General features: G+C 35.8%; 2 protein-coding genes across 2 annotated transcripts; one reads left to right on the top strand and one right to left on the bottom strand.

Moving 5' to 3' along the window:
- Window positions 1–1941: 1941 nt before the first annotated feature.
- LOC139866834 (uncharacterized) lies at window positions 1942–5025 on the bottom strand. Its single transcript, XM_071855128.1, has 2 exons — window positions 2272–5025; window positions 1942–2147 (listed from the first exon to the last, which is right to left on the bottom strand). Exon 1 carries the CDS (start codon window positions 4574–4576, stop codon window positions 2297–2299), a length of 2280 nt encoding a protein of 759 aa, XP_071711229.1. The 5' UTR covers window positions 4577–5025; the 3' UTR covers window positions 1942–2147; window positions 2272–2296.
- A 2469-nt stretch (window positions 5026–7494) lies between these two features.
- On the top strand, window positions 7495–19566 carry LOC139891232 (DNA polymerase epsilon catalytic subunit A-like). Its single transcript, XM_071874183.1, has 37 exons — window positions 7495–7839; window positions 8527–8631; window positions 8744–8908; window positions 9014–9190; window positions 9374–9487; window positions 9837–9941; window positions 10032–10150; window positions 10230–10457; window positions 10557–10662; window positions 10751–10830; window positions 10917–11093; window positions 11189–11273; window positions 11767–11847; window positions 11955–12098; window positions 12202–12297; window positions 12407–12607; window positions 12730–12784; window positions 12859–13001; window positions 13074–13528; window positions 13857–14199; window positions 14290–14364; window positions 14470–14660; window positions 14746–14929; window positions 15015–15079; window positions 15192–15324; window positions 15410–15511; window positions 15605–15688; window positions 16251–16325; window positions 16419–16478; window positions 16992–17254; window positions 17333–17542; window positions 17635–17701; window positions 17817–17945; window positions 18072–18248; window positions 18356–18541; window positions 18635–18741; window positions 19186–19566. The coding sequence occupies exons 1-37, from the start codon at window positions 7495–7497 to the stop codon at window positions 19544–19546; spliced, it is 5793 nt and encodes a 1930-aa protein (XP_071730284.1). The 3' UTR covers window positions 19547–19566.
- Window positions 19567–19610: the final 44 nt, after the last annotated feature.

Genomic DNA, 19610 nt, shown 5'->3' with positions numbered 1-19610 from the left:
AGAATGGAACACTGCTGAACCCGTTTCTTCCTTCCAAAATTCGCATATTCATTTGGAGAGTGAAGCGTCATAGACTACCGATTCGAGTTGAACTAGATAAAAGGGGAATCGACCTAGACTCGGTCTTATGTTCGGTTTGTAAAAATGAGGTTGAAACGGTCGAACACATTTTTTTTCATTGCCCCCTCGCAAAAGAGATCTGGTCTTGAGTTATAAGATGGTGGAAATCCGGGAGAAACGACTACACAAAGTTTGAGGATATGTTCGAAGGCATTCAGATTAACTCACAACCTTCGTCGAAATTGCAAATTTGGCAAGCAATCAAGTGGGTGTGTGGTTACACAATTTGGAAAAATCAGAACCTTACATTATTCAAAAATAATAAAAGTAGTGGTCCCATGTTGCTTAACGACATCCAAGTTAATACGTTTGAATGGATTTCGAGAAGGTCGAAGAAAATAACGCTTAATTGGAATGATTGGCTTCTGTCGTTTACTACCATTTTTACAAAGTAGTAGACAGTAACAACAAGGTAGTAGACAGTGAGAACAAAGCAGTAGACAGCCAATTTACAAGGTAGCTGACCGTCTACTGCCTTGTTGTTATTGTCTACTACCTTGTTGTAGGTGTCGACACCAATAATACATATCAGTCGACACCTACAACAAAGTAGTAGACAATAACAACAAGGCAGTAGACGGTCACTTTTTTTAATGCCTTCAAACAAAATACACTTTTTTAAATTTTTTTTGTCTTTTTACACCATTCAGTAGACGAAAATTTAGTCTACCACCTTTATCTGTCGTCTACTACCATTTTTACAAAGTAGTAGACAGTAACAACAAGGTAGTAGACAGTGAGAACAAAGCAGTAGACAGCCAATTTACAAGGTAGCTGACTGTCTACTGCCTTGTTGTTATTGTCTACTACCTTGTTGTAGGTGTCGACACCAATAATACATATCAGTCGACACCTACAACAAGGTAGTAGACAATAACAACAAGGCAGTAGACGGTCAGCTACCTTGTAATTGGCTGTCTACTGCTTTGTTCTCACTGTCTACTATCTTATTGAAACTGTCTACTACTTTGTAAAAATGATAGTAGACGACAGATAAAGGTGGTAGACAAAATTCCCGTCTACTGAATGGTGTAAAAAGACAATTTAAAAAAAAAAATATATTTTGTTTAAAGACATTTAAAAAAAAGTGTATTTTGAACAATTTCCCATAATGACTAAAGCACATGTTTGCCCACTTCAGATTCCATTAATTCGACACCATCATCACATCATCCCATTGTTTGACTTTCAAAGTCAACAATTTGAACTGAATATACTTCTGAATAACCTTGCTCAATTCTTCTTCTGATCACTTCGTTTGCTTAAACATACTATAACATACGAATTCTAATTTTCTATAAACTAGTTTGAGGCAATCTCACCACTAAACATACGAATGTTTTTTTATCAACCATAAAACCATTCATCCGAAAATTCCAATTCCGAATGAAGTGACAAATTTTCAGTAAAATGAAATCAAAGGGTATGTAACTAATGTAACTAAACAAATATTTCAGAACTTGGGTGAGTATTTCAAAATTAGAACAACGTACATTCATTAGGGACACATAATATCAGCAAGTATATATACAAATATACTATGAAGTTGTGATGTGGTCCAGTCCCTGCCATGAAGTATTCACCCATGACATATTTCCCATATCGTTTGGGGGGTAAAGGGGAGGGGGTTTTACTTGGCCGTGCCCTTGGATCGGTTTCAAGGTTTCCTCCCGGGCAGTGATGGGGGCGGGGTTATTATCGCTGCATCGGCATAGTCGAAACGGGAGATGATCGCAACAGGTGGTTTAGTCCCCCTCGGGTGATCCCAATCGCTGTAAAAAAAAGAAAAAGAAAATATATACAGATATACCGGTAAATGCATTGAAACAAACGATATATTGTCTTATCATTAAAAATAATCCACCACATGAGAGTAAATACGATGAGAAACAAGGACTACGCCACAAGATCGACCATCTAAGTTTACAAATTAACTAGAAGAAACCCAAACTTAACATACTCTATTAATGCTCTCATTCTAAATCTTTCAAAAACTTCGTTGTCTTCGATTATTAAATAGCTTGATTCTGCAGTTCAAGTTTAAGAATTTTAACAAGTATCAAATACAATTAACAGAAGAGTTTGAATAACAAATGAGATAGCTTTACCCAAAAAGAAAATAATAGGCAATGAAAAACTTCAAGAACATACCTCATTGGTTGAACCGGTTTGGTTATTAAGGAGAGGTATGCATTAATTTAGCACGCCACTTGTCAATAAACGGAAATTCGTCCAGATTCAAGTTTGGAAGTTCACGTTCTTGAAGGCCGATGATTATCTTTTCAGTCGTACCAAGGAGTTTGACTACATCAGTGACACTCGCCTCCCTCTTCTCAATTGCACTTTCATGGCATTTAGTTATTATGACTTGAGGTAAGTTGGTCAAACAAGCGGCCAATATGTCAGAGACCAACGATGATAATTTCTCAAATAGTTCCTCTTCACGAACCTGGTCAATGTTGGTGTGGTATGAAAGCAACATTTTTTCAGTTATCCGGTACATAGAGTTGGCGCAAATAGACTTTTGCCTGGAATTAGCTTTTGCGCTTTCAATATCCATACTTTTTACCTCATCTACCACATTTTTTGCTGTATCTTTGAACCATTGCAATATTTGTCCAACCATATTCACTTGACGAGGAAGGTTTTGCAGGTTGTTTCCTAACCACTTATGTGAATCTTCAACTTCTATCCACAACATTTCAGCCGCTTTTTGAATGCATACGTATTCATCCATACCGTTGAGTACTTTTTCCACAAGCCTAACATATACAAGACCTTCACTTACACCTTGCAACAAGCTATTAACTCTGTTCTTTGGGATGTTAGGAAGAGAAATAGCGATGCATGTCAAGGTTACTACGGGTAAGCTCCAACTATTATGGGGTTCTTCTATAAGTAAACCTATAACATCATGGTTATCAAAACTTTCAACTCCTTGAAAACCATTAGATCTCTCTAGTAGCTTCATAAGGTTATACGGTTGTTGCTTTTCCGCCTTCTTGATTATGACCTCCATGGAGTTCAAAATCTTCTTGAATGTTGTCATAGTAAGCTCCATATCGTCTTGATACTTTAAAACAAAATGGCTAAGATCTGAGTTTGTACCTTGTTGACTAGCCGCATCACCTAATACCATATCTGAATCACTAAACATTTCCTTTAAGCACTTCTTACAACGTTTACAATACAAGACACAAATCACAAATAAAGTTGGTATCAACGCTATCGTTTTGCATGTCACAACAACGGTCTTCTGAAATATTACACAAAACTTCAGAATAAGTATTTTTAATTTCTTAATGATAATCTTGATTTTGCGGTTTCTAGCAAAGAACGGTATGCTACTCTGTTTCCAATCACACAACTTCTCAGTCCAGTAGTTCTCTACATTAAAGACCTTAATATGACTCCATATCCATTTAATGGAAAGCTCAAAGCTCAAGTTTGCAAAACATCTCGAAACTGGTGAAATTGTACCAAGTAGGACTCCGATAGATTGTGTAACAAATATTACATATGTTGACCACTTATAATCTGACTCATAGTAATTTATATTTGTAATAGTTGGAATCATAATAAGAATGTGTAAGAAGGTGCTTGAAGCACATATTACCCCAGAAGCAGAATTTGTGGCAGAGCAACCTGTAACGAATTGAGGGCTACCAGTTCCTGCCATAATCCAATACTTTGTAACATGCTGCTTTATCTTCTCAAAAGTTAATATTGATTCTTGTGTCTTTACGTCCCCGAGAGCTTTTTCATGACCTGTTTGGTATTTTGATTCTAGTAGTTGTTTGAACTTCACAATCGTTAAAGTTGAAGATGTGTGTATAATCAGCAACATGAGTAACATAACCACATAAGTGATTGCCGCTATTTTAATAAAAGTATTATTTTTAAAAATGATACCCAAGAAGATCTCAGATTCAGGGGTGGATAAAGCTCCTGTTGTTATCTCAATGCAAACATTGACAACCACAGTGATAACTAGAATACCTAAAGCTATGATGTTTGTAACAAGTTCATTGTTGTCCATGGTTGCTAGAGAAGGCAACAAGTTAGCCATCATGGTGCACATAAAAGATAAGCTTCCAAGCTTAACCGTTTGGTCTACAATACGCGGCATTACAGTAGTTAGATCCGTAGGTAACTTCATTGCAACAGCTATCACTGTGAGAGAAGCAGCATTAAGTGTGAAATATTTACACGGGAACCATAGTTTTTTAATTTTTAAACCATGTAATAAATCAGCCACCATTGCAAGTATGCAAAACAGAGAAGCTAATGCGATATACATCCCTATCCATGGCATTGGTTTGCTGTACTTGTTTTGCTCTTCTGCATGGTATATTGTTGTGCTGAAAGCACTAAATGAAAACCACAAATCTACTGAAAAGGTTTTTGCTAGTTCATCCAAAAGATCTCGATACCATCCATACGTGATTTCACTCATAATTAGGTTCCTTGCAAAGACAATGATGAAATGAATTTGAGAAAAACTAAAGATATATATTATGCTGTATTATAGATGGTTAAATATTTGAAAGAAAAAGAATGCAAGAGAAAAATATGAGAGTTAAAAAAAAAAGTGGTTGTATACCCGTGGAATTTATTCCGATAAGCCGGGTTGTCCCATGAGAGGTTTTACCAACCATATTCAGGATCCAGGTCTGACCCGTCTGCCCCTCGGGATCGTTTAAGGTTCCGATCCCTGTAATATGGTTCGGGTTTCCGCCCGAAAGCGTGTGTGTGCGTGGTAAATGAGAGTATTCGATGCCAACTATTGCATTTTAAAAAAAGTGGTTGCATATGTAAGTAAATGTAATTTCCACTCCGATATTGGTACGAACCATATGAAATGCAACCTTTAAAGTTGTATGAGTCACCAAAATAAATTTGTAGCCACTTGGGTGACTTGGACTTTCAACAGGTAACACCAATAATGCAATAAGATAAGTGTTATATATATGTGGATATTGTTAATTGATTTGCAATAATCGTAATAACTGGTGCGGAGTGCCGTTGACGTTGACTTTCAGAACGTTGACGAATAATGCAATAATAATACATTGGGTACACTTTGAAAGTTCTCATCATATTCTTGGAAATTTAATCACTCAACCAGTCAATCACCACCAAAATTAAGCTCCAGTTGGGGTTTATTGACTTAAAATATGTAAGTCTTTGCTGAAGGCTTTATTGGGGCAAAATATGCAAGTTTTGTTGAAGGGTCTAGTGATTAATTTAATTGAATTATTGTCTGGATTAACTTTTTGTATTACAAAGAGTAATTAGTATATTTGTTTCTATATCAAATGTTTACATTTTCAATTATAAAAAGTGTTTAATTGAAAATGAATTGGTTTTTTTTTTTTATAATTATTTAAAGTAAGGGACAATATTTTTGGAACAAACCAAAATAGTAAGGTATACAGTTATTTTGAGACGGAGGAAATAATTGGTGTGGACAATGGTGGCGAATCTAGTCTTTGGAAGGTTTATAATCACCGTTCCATTTAAATATAATTAGTTTGAGAAAAAATTTCAGGACCCCTTTGAGCGTAAATTCTGAGAATACAGAGAGTCACATATTTAAATTTAATGTTGTTCTATATGTTGGAGGTTACTTTGATTTTTTTTTTCAAACTAGTAGTATGACCGTACCCATACTAGAATCGCTCCAGTGGATAGATAGAAAGGAGTGTGTGAGGATCACTTCTCATATATTTAATTGTATATTCAGTACACGCTTTGATCGTCCATACGGGCATGACTGAATACATTGTTGAGGGAATCAACAATATTTATCGTTGTGTTACCCCAACGACTCATGTCTTTGTCCCTATACACAGTCCACATTATATTCCTACATCCGCTTCATGCAAATAATCCCAAGCCTCTCGACTTGCGCGTTTGATTGCTTTGAGGGAATTCTTGTAGAGTATTTGATTCGATGTCGAACCGGCTGTCCAACACAACTGTTTGAGCGCTGCAACTTTAAATTTGGTCATTAAGTTGCTACGAATGTGGCGCAAACAGTACATATGTTCCCAACTGTATGTTTATGCACCCATCGCATGTAGGTTACTGTTAACACCTATTTCCTTCTGAGGTAAGGCTTAGTGTGTCAACACGATACTAGAAGTGATCTAGCTTTAGGTGGGTGAGTGTTGCCGATTGATGTTTGCCCTTGAGAAATAATCCCTGCAGACCCGGTTCACAAGTGTAGAAACTTGTGGGGTGGCTTAATCAATCTGTCGTCCGTAGAGCGTAGAAGTGCTAGCCGGATGACTTCTAGTGAGAGAAAGTGCTAGAGAGATAGAGATGAAGTCTCAGCTCTCAAGTTTGTCAGAATATCTGAACTGTGTAAAATGACGACCCAAGGGGTCTATTTATAGTGTCAGATCCACCGGATTGTTCGGGGACACGTGTCAGATGATGATACGTTCTGTTGCTTGTGATCCGAAATTTATGCTAAAAGTGGCATTCTCCGGCCAGGGCTTACGCGCTAGGCGGCCTTTAGGGCTTACGCATGACGGAGCAGCCTGTACAGCGGAGAACGCTGGACGGACAGTCTCATAAAACTGTTGTTCTCAGTGCTTCTGATGGTAATTTTATACGATCATTATGCCTTTTATGCGTGTATACGATAGGATACACCATTAAGTCCCCCCAGTTTAATGACTTAAGCGTTTGAAAAATGATTAAGTTGTTAAACTTTTGATAAACACATCCCAACCAAGTCTCCACGTTTCCCTTTTGCATCGGGGAGCACATTACAGGCATTAAATGATAGGCGAAATTTACTGACATCGTGATGATTGCTTTTCGCATGGCTATAATACCCCACGCGCCTCTAGCTGTAAAAAGGCATTTCGATGTACTCGTCCTTTAATCGTGTCCTTATACGTGTGTGGTTGAAAATAAAACCCCCAAAATCACCACCGATCACAGCTGTTATATCTTCTCCCTTTTTAACCACCAAAAACCCTAATCAATTTTTCACTTTCACAGCTTTTTTCTACAGTCTTCATCATCTACCATCAATACCCTCTTTATTTCCTGTTACATTAAAGCTTTAATAGCAGCCATAAAGGATGTTACAGCTATTCATAGCAGAGTAAATGAGAAATATTTGGGCGAGCTACTGCAACGTTTTCCTAGATTAGCTGGCATTGAACCAATTATTCCTGCAACTAATGCCAGAGCCTGATCACCACCCCCTGGCAAGGTTGCTATTTATTGCCATTCAATTTTCAACTTTTGTTTGCGACTGCCATTTACGCCGTTCTTTTTAGAAGTTTGCAAGTTCTAGGTGTTGCCGTTGGGTAATTCGAACCAGCATCAATTCGAAAGATTCTTATTTTTGAAATGTATTGCCACGCAAGAAATATAGAGCCATCTATTCGTATATTTTGCCATTTGGTGCGTATAGCATCCCACGAAAAAGGTTGGTTTATATTCAACAAAGTTCATGGTTTTCTGAGACCTGCACTTGATCATCCCAGCAATGATTGGTACGCTTCATTTATCTTTATAAATGAAGATGCAATTGATGATAAATACTCAGCTGCTCGAGTTTGGCGTAAATACTTGCATACCGTATCAGTTACCTTTCCGAGACTAAAGAACAAGGAAAACATGTTGTTTAAGAGAATTAAAGCTGAACAGATCAATGACGTTAAATATGGAGAACACATGCTTTCGTTGACATCTGTAAGCTAGGATTGAGATATCACACAAGGTTATGCCTGTGTTCTTGCTGGCAGGAAGAGTAAGTGCTTACTTTTGCTATATATGCTTAATAAAATGCTCCCCTTTATTTATCCTATTAATCCCTGTGACTGTTAATATTCTGCATAAATTACTCTGCTTACCGCCATGCGATCGTCATCTTACTCACAACTTACCTTTACCACGTAAACAATTATTGACGATACTCCCATTCCTGAAGAGGATGCTGTAAGGGAGGAGGAAGATCAAGAAGAAGAAGTAGAAGACATAGGTATGAACCGAGTTGCTTCTAGGGAACGTCGTGACTCGGGTAATGAGAATGATATCACTGAATTTAGTAAAATACCATACCACAACCTGTATTTGTTTTCTTTTAGGCCCAGTACTGGTGGATTTTATAATCCCGACCCTTCTTTATACATTATGCCACCCTTGAAATCTTGTGAAGCATATTGGAACTCTTTTATAAGTAACAATTTCCCTTTGTCTCCAACAGCTAGTGCATCACACCAAGATACTACATTAGTGACTCTTCCGCCTTCCGCCAAGAGAAGAAGAACTGGTCAAAATCCTCCGTTATCCGCTCAACAAGGAGCTGGCACTAGTTCTTCTCAGCAACAAATTACGCTTCCCAATCTTGACACAAATATACTTTCCTTCTTTTTAAAGGGACCACCACACTCTTACCAGGATTTCATGAATTTTTTAAACGCCATGATGTGTCCTTCACTAGCCCAATTTTTTAGCAGCATATCTGATGCAGATGCTAAGAAGGTATGGACTTGGTAGAAATGATCATCTATATGGTTCAACAATCTATTCTTAAGGGCATTTTAAGCTATTTAGAATGTTTTTTAATATTTATCTTGGAAATACTTAATTGCAGATGATGGCATCCTATTCTGTATCCGATGCTGTATCAACGTATTACTTGTATATGACTTATGTTCATCCGTTTATTTTCTCCCTTGCAACTATAATACCAATGCCACCTGATGAAGTATTGCGTAAAGGAAGTGGGACCCTTTGTGAAATGCTTCTCATGGTTCAGGTGCGTGGTTTGGACATATCTTGTAACCTGATTGATTTATATTTTCTTGATTTGCATACTACATAAGTTAAAACCTCACACTTTAACTTTGTGTTATATATGCAGGCATACATGGCAAATGTTATATGTCCTAATAAGCACCAAGCTGAACCAGAAAAGTTTTATAACAGTCGCCTTCTTGAAAGTGAGACATATATTGGTGGCCATGTAGAGTGTCTAGAAACTGGTGTCTTCAGATCTGACCTTCCAACTAGTTTCAAACTTGATCCATCTGCCTTTAAGGTAAATTTGGAACTGGAAATGTACTTAGATTAATTAAATTTAGTTAAATATAGTATTAGTTATCAGTCAGATGTAATATATCTATCTATACACATACGTGTGTGTGTGGTTGGACAAGACTTGTATAGCATGTTGTTTGAGATGTTAGCTAACTTTAGCTTGGTTTTATGTTATTTTCTCCAGCAACTTATCGAAAATCTTGATCGTGATCTGCTATATGCTATTAGAGTTGAGGGTAAGATGGACATTGAATCAGTTTTAAACTACAACGAAGTGAAGAATGCTATCATGGAAAAGGTACTGTAAGGACTTTAACTGCATGTGGTTGTAATGACGCTAGGAAATAGCATAAATTTTCCAGTGGCATGACAAGTTTTAATTGTCAACTGGCAATGTTCTATTTTACTGGTCTTTTGAAGTCTCCATGAAACATTTATTGTATCTATGTGTGACAAATACTGAAGGGGCTTGTTCACCGTAGTCGTGGTCTTTCGTTTGTTATCTCGCCTAACAACTTAAGATCATATCCACTATAGATATTCTTTTCTCACATGCTTCGTATGCTTCTATAAGCTATATCTGAAGTCCAAGGAGCTATAAAGATGTTGCAAATTTACACCTAGTTTATTTCTTTTTACATTTGCAGCTTATTTCATTACGAGATGAACCGACACGAGAAGAATGCCCTCTTATTTATCATCTAGATGTTGCTGCGATGTATCCCAATATTATTTTGACAAACAGACTTCAGGTTCACACATCGATTATCTTTTAGAAATATGTATATGTTGATGTAACTTGCTACTTACTGATAAAAACCATTACTTTTATGCAATATCAGCCACCATCTATCGTTTCAGATGAGGTTTGCACTGCATGTGATTTCAATCGTCCAGGGAAAACTTGTCTTAGAAAACTTGAATGGGTTTGGCGTGGAGAAACATATACAGCAAAGAGAAGGTACATATGTTTACTCTTTTACCTTAACTTGGCTACTTATTCATAATTGAATTTTACTTATCTCAAAATTGGAAATTAGTGATTACTATCATATTAAGAGGCAAATTGAATCCGAGTTTGTTGATGGGTCCACATCAAAACCGTTTCTTGACCTGCCTAAAGTGGACCAACAATTGAAGTTGAAAGATCGTTTAAAGAAATACTGCCAAAAGGCATATAAGCGAGTGCTTGATAAACCAGTTACTGAGGTTCGTGAAGCAGGGATATGCATGCGTGAGAATCCGTTTTACGTTGATACTGTCAGAAGGTAAGCATTGCGTTAATCTATGCAGTTTAATGCACATAACTTTATTGTCTGCCTGTGTATGTAGTATGAGATCATAACATTTTATCTTGTGTATTAAAGTTTTCGTGATAGAAGATATGAATACAAAGGACTCAATAAAGTGTGGAAGGGGAAATTGTCAGAAGCAAAGGCTAGTGGAAATCCTATAAAAATCCAGGAAGCACAAGTAATTTTATCGTGACCTTTTCAATTAGTATTTTAAATTACTATTATACTTAAGTTTTATTTATTGTTGATATATTTTATTATTGCAGGATATGGTGGTTCTTTATGATTCACTTCAGCTGGCACATAAATGTATTCTGAATTCTTTCTATGGATATGTCATGCGCAAGTATGTATTTTATGTAGCATAGATTTTTTACACATTTTTTTATAATGTAATGTAAATAAATATGACATTATATTTTATTGTTTCAGAGGTGCAAGATGGTATTCAATGGAAATGGCAGGAGTTGTTACTTATACTGGAGCAAAAATTATCCAAAATGCTAGTTTACTGGTTGAAAAGATTGGAAGACCACTTGAACTGGACACAGATGGTATATGGTGTGCTTTGCCCGGGTCATTTCCCGAAAACTTCACTTTTAAAACGAGGTGTGTTTTTTTTTTTCTGCCAAATTATTAATGTGAATTTGTTGTAGTTTTTTGGCACTGCATTTTTTTCACCTTCTTTGGAACTTCAATTGCAGAGACTCAAAGAAGCTAACAATTTCCTATCCATGTGTTATGCTAAATGTTGATGTGGCAAGAAACAACACAAATGACCAATACCAGGTTAGATGGGTTATCATTTCTATTCCGCTCCTGTAATTATTTCACTTAAGACAAGTTTTATAATAGGTTATCTAATAATAAATAGAGATTTATGGTTTTGGCCCATGGTTGATTTGGTATGCGTTTTTATCTCAAATGGGTTCAATAAAAAAAAGTTTAGCTTGAAGAGGATGGGGATGAATGGGTTGAAACTTGACAGTTATTAAACTCGTCTCTTATCAATGTATCCAATTTTTTAAAATTCTTTTATTTGATTTGTTGTAATATTATTTTCTTGTTATCTTGGAAATAATTAAGAAATGTTATTTCTTAAATGTTAAAGAAACTGTCAAGAAAACGTTTGCAGGCAAATCTGTATGACCTGGCCTAGAGTTGTACTAAAATTTGACTTGTTTTAACCCTCCACACAACCTGGTCATCTATTAAACAGTTAATTTACTTATTGGTTTAGATATATTATGTCTGAAATCTTTGTGTTCTGTTTTTTCATCAGACTCTCAAAGATCCTGTCAACAGAACTTATACAACACACAGTGAATGTTCTATTGAATTTGAAGTCGACGGACCATATAAGGTAAATGGAAAAATCCTTAAAGTGACATCATGTTTTGGCAATTACTGTAATTTATTAGTTATCTGGTCAAGGAACCTCTCATGCTCATGTACTATTTCTGAATGAAGGCAATGATCCTACCCGCATCTAAAGAAGAAGGAATTTTAATAAAGAAGCGGTATGCTGTTTTTAATGACGATGGTACTCTTGCCGAACTTAAGGGCTTTGAAATAAAAAGGAGGGGTGAACTAAAGCTTATTAAAGTTTTCCAAGTACTATCTTCATCTCATAAATCTGTTTGGTTTGTTTTTTCATATATTTTGTTAGTTATAGCTAGGAGTTTTCTCATAACACTTGAAATCCAACTGTATTCAGGCTGAACTTTTTGACAAGTTTCTTCATGGGTCTACCTTAGAGGAATGCTATTCTGTAGTTGCTTCAGTTGCCAACCGTTGGCTTGATCTTCTAGATGTACGTAATCAAATTTTAATCACGTTTTTGTTAAGTTTTTGGTTTTGGTTTGTTTATATGACAAGAAAATGAGGATGTACAAAGCTTATCTGATAATTAAATATTTCAGAATCAAGGGAACGATATTGCAGACAGTGAGTTGCTTGATTACATATCAGAATCAAGCACTATGAGCAAGTCTTTAGTAGATTATGGTGAACAAAAATCGTGTGCAGTGACCACAGCAAGGCGTCTTGCTGATTTTCTAGGAGATGCAATGGTTAAAGACAAAGGGCTACGTTGTCAATACGTTGTTGCATGTGAACCACGCGTAAGTGACTTAATATTTCTGTTAAAAATAGCCATCTGATATTTTTTATTGTATATTTCATTTCCATTATACACCATTCTTAAAATTGAATCTTGATCAAATTTGTATCTTGATGAGAACAGGGAACTCCAGTGAGTGAAAGGGCTGTTCCTGTTGCTATATTTGAAACTGATGCTGGTAGAACTCTTGACTGTTATGCCTATATTGTTTTGAACTTGAAGGGACAAAGACTTACTTTGTTTCATTTGCAGAAATAATGAAGTTCTATGTGAAAAAGTGGTGCAAAATCTCATCAGATATTGGCATTCGATCCATTATTGACTGGTCATATTACAAACAAAGGCTTAGCTCTGCAATACAAAAAATTATTACTATTCCAGCAGCAATGCAGAAGGTACACTATTTCTCATAAGTTAGTGAAGTATTACATCTTTTTGGCTTGCAACTGATATGTATGTTTGTTCAGGTTTCAAACCCTGTTCCAAGAGTAGTTCATCCTGATTGGTTGCACAAGAAGGTTCGTGAGAAAGAGGACAAAATGCGTCAAAGAAAGTTGGTTGATATATTTAGTTCTTTGAAAAAGGGTAATGAAGATGGCCCACAAATTGATGCAAATGGAAAAGATCATTTACCCCATGAACAAAATGTTGTGGATCTAGAGGACTTCGGGAACAATCGAAAAGCTTCAAATGTTGGACCTAGACCTATCAGTCGTTCTTATGAAACCAACCCGAATGCAAGTGGCAAAGGAAGTTCTAGGGAAAAACCTGGTCAGGATAAAAACATGCATCCACTGATGTCATCACCACAACCGTTGGATATCAATGATGAGGAAATAGATAGACATTTGGATTACCAAGGATGGCTCGATTCAAGGAAACGTAAGTGGAAGCAGATTCGTGAAAAAAGGAAGAGGCAAAAGTAAGTATCTTGGGTGCCCCAATACTATCATGGGTGTGCATAGAAAAGAATAGATGGTCAAATTGGTTAGGCAGGTTTGGAAACGTGTCAATATGGGCGGGTTCAAATGTGTCTATATAATGAGTTGGATTTTATGTTGTAAAGGCCAATAATAATTATTACAATTATTTCAATGCTTTTGAACTGTTCCCCTTATAGCAAAATTTATCGACCTATTAGGATAAGTAAACGATCCCTCTTAACCCATTTTTGAATAAATCGATCAAAATTGCCGCCTCCAGCGACGATCTATATTGATTGTTGATTGTGGTATATTTTGGCTTGCCAGGTTGGACCGTATGGACAAGTTTAATCAAAGGGATGCAGTTTCTGGTATTCCTAATGGGGTGGCATATAAGACACAAGCCAAGGGAACTGGGGTTGGCTCATATTTTAAAAGGCGAGAAGCAGCCGTAGGAGTTAGCCACTGGCAGATAATTCAACTTGTTCCAAGTTTGCAACCTGGCCAGTTTTTTGCTTGGGTTGTTGTGGATGGAACCATGCATAAGATCCCTGTCAATGTTCCCAGAGTATTTTATGCTAATTATAAAACTCCTACAACTGAAGAATTACCTGGAAGACTTGTCAATAAGATTCTTCCTCATGGACGCCGTTCCTATAACTTGATTGAGGTAAAAAAATCTGTAATTTTATAACTTTTTTTACTAAGGAAATGATTAATCTACACAAGCTAAATGATTAGCATACTGTATCATGTATAGGTCGTTACTGGTGAAGTTGAGTTTATAGAAGAAAGCAGGAAACTTGCTGCTCACCTGGCCGATCCTGATGTGGAGGTCAGTTTAATATTAACAGTTCCAGATTGCTGGTTTGCCTATTTCCAAAAATTATTAAACTCATCAAACTTGTTTTTATCTGCTATATGTTCAATCACATTTCAGGGGTTATATGAAATGAAAGTAGGGCTCGATTTTAATTCTATTCTTCAGATTGGTTGCGTTTGTAAAGTGGATAAATCAGCCAAGAAGCGAGATCCGAAAGATGGTTGGGATTTAAGTGAATTGCACATGAAAACCACTACAGAATGCTCTTATCTGGATTCTTCCATCCCTTTTTTCTACTTATATCAAAGGTAAGTTAAAGATTTTATTGCATTTTCTTGATGATTATTATAGGGTGAGAACTGAAAATTGTCTTTGTATCATTTTCAATTCCAGCACATCCGAAGCGCGTGGTATATATCTTATATATTTTCCATCATCTTCAACCATCCATGCGATAGTGGTTCATCGTTTTCAGAATAAAGACTTATCACCAAATATTTTAGAGAAACAGTTTCGTGAAGCATGCAACGCATTGTCAATTGAACCTTCTATGTCTAGAGAAGCTTCCAGTTTCAAGGTCAGCTTTGACTTTTCTAATCCAAAAATGTCATGTAATATAATGTCATGTTTCGTGGCTTATTAAGTTTCATGAAATCATTCAGGTGGACTATGTTGGAAACCCCAGGGATGCTGAAAAGATCTTACAGATATCGATAAGTGAATTCAGGTATTTGATTTTCCAAGCAATAATAACATTATATAATACAAAGCTTTTTTTTTTTTTTTTTTTTTTTTTTTTTTTTTTTTTTGTATTTTTTTAAGTCTCTACTGATTGACAGACATCAGCATCATGGACCTGCAATTGCTGTAATCGAGTGCCCAGACGTCAACTCAATGAAGTCCGGTATACGGGCTTTAGATGATTTCCCGTGCGTCAACATTCCTTCTAATGCTCGTGACAGTGAATATCAGGTAGTTGACTAACCTTATTAACTGCTTCAACTGATGAGCTGACATTGTTTTGGTACTCATTATACTCTTTTGTTGCTCTATACAGACTCTTGGGTGGCAAAATGGAGCGGCAAAAATCGGGTTGCAGCGTTGTGCTGCATCATCTCTTTGGTTAAATGAAAAAATTTCTCTTTCCAGATATTCCCATGTAATATTTATATCTGCTTCGGCCTTCGTGTGTATATGTCATCAACATTTTTAAGTCGTTATTACTGAGTTTATGATGATGTTATTTGAACAGGTTCCACTAGGCAATTTTGAAATAGATTGGCTTATGCACACTGCTGATATCTTCTTTTCAAGAGCATTACGTGATCAACAACAGGTATGTCTCTGGTTCATGTTATTAATTTAGAGGTGGTCAGGACTGTTTACTTGTCAATAGGCGATTTGTGCTCTTAACGGGTTTAATAAAAGAAAAATGAGTAACTTATAACTGAAGGGTTAAACAGATTGAACTGGTGGAAAATCCGCTTTAGATCAAAGAGTTATAACTGAAGTAATACAATATTGTGGTCACGTTGGACACAGAAATTTATTTTATAACTGAATAATTGGACAAAGTGTCAACAGAAGCTGTTTCGATCTGAACATAAATTACTACTGTTTCAACCGGACCCGGTTTGGCCTGTCGCCCAATCTGACCAACCCACCCATTTTGCCACCTCTAGCCAGTATCATGTTCAGCATATGTTTGCTTATGCTGACTTGTAAATCAATTTGCTTTATGCATGTGTAAGTCTATTTTTCTAAGACATCAGTTTATGCTTTACTGATTATGTTTATTGACTTTTTAATCACGTTCTTTGAAAGTTGAACATGGAATATTATTGAGTATCATGTCTGTTTTTATTTATCTCGCCTTGTTGTTTTCACAATATATGCAGATACTTTGGATATCAGATGATGGAAATCCAGACCTTGGAGGGAATCATGAAGAAGAGACTTGTTATTCTGATGAGGTAAAATCTTATGAACGATCTCACTCTAGAATCTAGTTTGAAATTCTTTTATGATCTAAATTGCATTTTTTTTTTTTTTTTTTTTGAAAATAGGTCAATCAACCAGTTCTTATTTATCCCGGTGCTTATAGGAAAGTGACAGTTGAGCTAAAGGTCTGTTATTTTCTTTATTTTTATTCTGTTTCTTATTCTGTCACTGCGCTACTTTAAGAGAACCAATGGAAAGTTGAAAACTCGGGAGAACCATATTATTGTTTGTTAATTTGCATACAATTTTGTCAAAAAAGGCTGAAGTTAATGAAAATCACTGAAATGTTGAATCCTGTAAAATTATGTGTTCAAAGGAATTTTAGATGATGTTTCACCTGTGAATGGTCAAAATCGTTTGTGTGTGAACAAATAATGGTTTATTTTCTTTTTGTCCTCACCAATGCTCACGTGTATGAAGTTAATCACATGTGAAAAATCACCAATTTGTGGTAGTTCACGAATTTTTAATGGGTTTATTTAGTATTCATCGATGATTGATAAATATGTGTGTGTGTGTGTGTGTGTGTGTGTGTTATTCACTATTTATTAATGAAGGGTTAGGTTCTCTCTTGATCCAGTTCCCCTATATATTTGGAGAGAACCAAGGAATCCTTATAAATTGCCTAATTTGTGCAGATTCATCACTTGGCTGTTAATGCTTTGCTAAAGAGCAACCAAGTAAATGAAATGGAGGGAGGTACCTTGTTTGGGTTTGACCAGGATTTGACTTCTGGATCACTTCTTCCAAATGAGCAGTTAGGATATGATGTGGACACATCTTGTTCACAGGCCTTTCGTGTGCTTAAACAATTGATTCAAAGATGTCTTGCTGACGCAGTTTCATCAGGAAACATATACGCTGATGCAATGTTACAACATTTATACAGATGGCTCTGCAGGTACTTTCTCGTTTTCTTCCTAAATGCATCCATTGTATTTTGACTTAATGTTGACTTACAATTTATTCTGTAATCCAGTCCGTGGTCAAAACTTCACGATCCAGCTCTTCATCGAATGCTTCACAAGGTCATGCAAAAGGTTTTTGCGTTACTGCTAGCCGAATTTCGGAAATTGGGTGCCACTATTATATTTGCCAATTTTTCAAGAATTATATTAGACACTGGAAAGTCAGACTTATTTGCTGCCCAAGCTTACTGTGATAGCTTACTGAAAACTATACAATCAAGGTTGGTTGTTTTGCATATTTCATTCAAAAGTTAGTTAAACTGATTCGTGCCCTTATATCATCTTTAATTTCTTTATCATTTGGATTTATTAGAGATTTGTTTGAATGGATTGAGCTTGAACCCATGCAATTTTGGCACTCACTCCTATTCATGGATCAGGTCAGCTAAATAAGAATATCTTTATTTCTACTTCTGAGCTACATTGTTAATTATTTAAAACTTGATAGTTTTATTTGGGTCGACCGATAATTTACCATTCAATGTTGTATAACAGTACAACTTTGGTGCAATTCAAGGTATATCATCAGATGAAACAAATGATAGCACATATACTGTTCCTATTCCCCAAGTGGAAGTTGTATCCATGTGGAATATTGCTGAAAACCTGCCAATGGAGACTCAGGTACATGACCTTTTTGAACATCAACATGCAAATATTTTTAATCATTTACGATTGCAGTCCATCTTTCGTACCCTTGTTGTCTGATGTATTTGACTATTTATTTATTTAATTATTCAAAATTTTCAGGAACGCTTCATTTCTACAGTCTCAGAGTTTCTATACATCCCTTGGAAATTTGCACAAGTTGAACTAAGAAAAAGAGCAACTATAAGGGATGATGATGATGATTCATGCACTCCATCAATCACTGCTGCTGCTGCTGAAGTATTTGAATCATCCATGACTGAACATCTTAGGGAGCAGGTCTAATTCAGAACGATTGGTTTTTTTATGGAATCTGACAACTTTTTTTTTTTTTTTTTAATAATATGTTATTTTTTTATATTTTTATTTTTAATTTTTGGTTACAGATTAGAACTAACTTCAGTGGAAAACTATTGAAGATAGTTCGTGAAACTGATCATCACATGAGAAAAACAGGCAAATCTCAGGCAGTTCAAGATAATACTATGAATAAAGGAAACCCAGCGTTAGAATTCATTAAGCATGTGTGTGCTGTTCTTCTTCTTGACCAATATGTGCAGCATGATATTAGGGTAAGAACTTTTCAATAATGATTTCCGGTTTCTTTTTATAATGGGCTATCTGTTGATTTTATTAGTCTTCTTATTCATTTAAAAAAAATGCAGATATTGAGGAGGAATCTGTTAAAGTTGGTGCATGTAAGGGAGTTTGCTCCAGAGGCACAGTTTCAAAATTCTTCATTCTCCTTCACTCTACCAAACGTGATTTGCAGGTAAAATAATACGAGTATATTCTTGATCAATAAAAATAAAATATAAAACTATAGCATAATAGGATCTCATGCACTATGTTCTTGACCATAATACCTTTGTGGGGCTTGATTGTTTATAGTATAGTAGTTGTAGTTTTAATTTTAAATACAAAATAATTTACATAAGCAGTCTCTTTTTTTTTTTCAGCGAAAAACAGTAATTAAAAATAAAATAGATCATTAGATCCAAGATCTAGTTGTGATACAAGTGTAAGACGCATGCTACGTCTGAATAACAGATCCAAATATTATATCATGCATTTTACAAAGCTTTAACATGTGTACCAAATCAACCTTAACCTATTCTTAGTTGGTAGGCTATTAAACATCATTTTTTTCCCAGTAAATCTACAGTTGTTTATGTGAACGTTTAACGTTTCTAATTGTAATGTACGAATTTGGCAGTTACTGCAACGACTGTCGAGATCTAGATTTGTGTCAGGATCGAGCTCTATTAACTCAAGAGTGGAGATGTGGTGTTCCGCAATGTGGTCAACTTTACAACCGAGAGGTGATGGAAAATAGTCTTGTGCAAATTGTCCGACAGAGAGAACGACTTTACCATCTTCAAGATTTGGTTTGTTTAAAATGCAAGCAAATCAAAGCTGCACATTTGGCTGAACATTGTGGTTGCGCTGGATCTTTTATTCTCAGAGAGGATGTGAAAGATTTTAGGGACAAAATGGAAGTGTTTCTAAACATTGCCAGGTTTCAAAAGTTTCAATTACTCGAAGAATGTGTTTCCTGGATTCTTGAATTAAACTAAAAAAAGAAAAACAAATATAGTTGAGCTTATTATGTATTCATTTTTTATTTAGTATATATGTATT

This window comes from Rutidosis leptorrhynchoides, chromosome 1 (assembly GCF_046630445.1).
Source record: "Rutidosis leptorrhynchoides isolate AG116_Rl617_1_P2 chromosome 1, CSIRO_AGI_Rlap_v1, whole genome shotgun sequence".
NCBI lineage: Eukaryota > Viridiplantae > Streptophyta > Magnoliopsida > Asterales > Asteraceae > Rutidosis > Rutidosis leptorrhynchoides.
The sequence above is the reverse complement of the archived record's forward strand: the minus strand, read 5'-3'. Positions and strand labels throughout refer to the sequence as shown.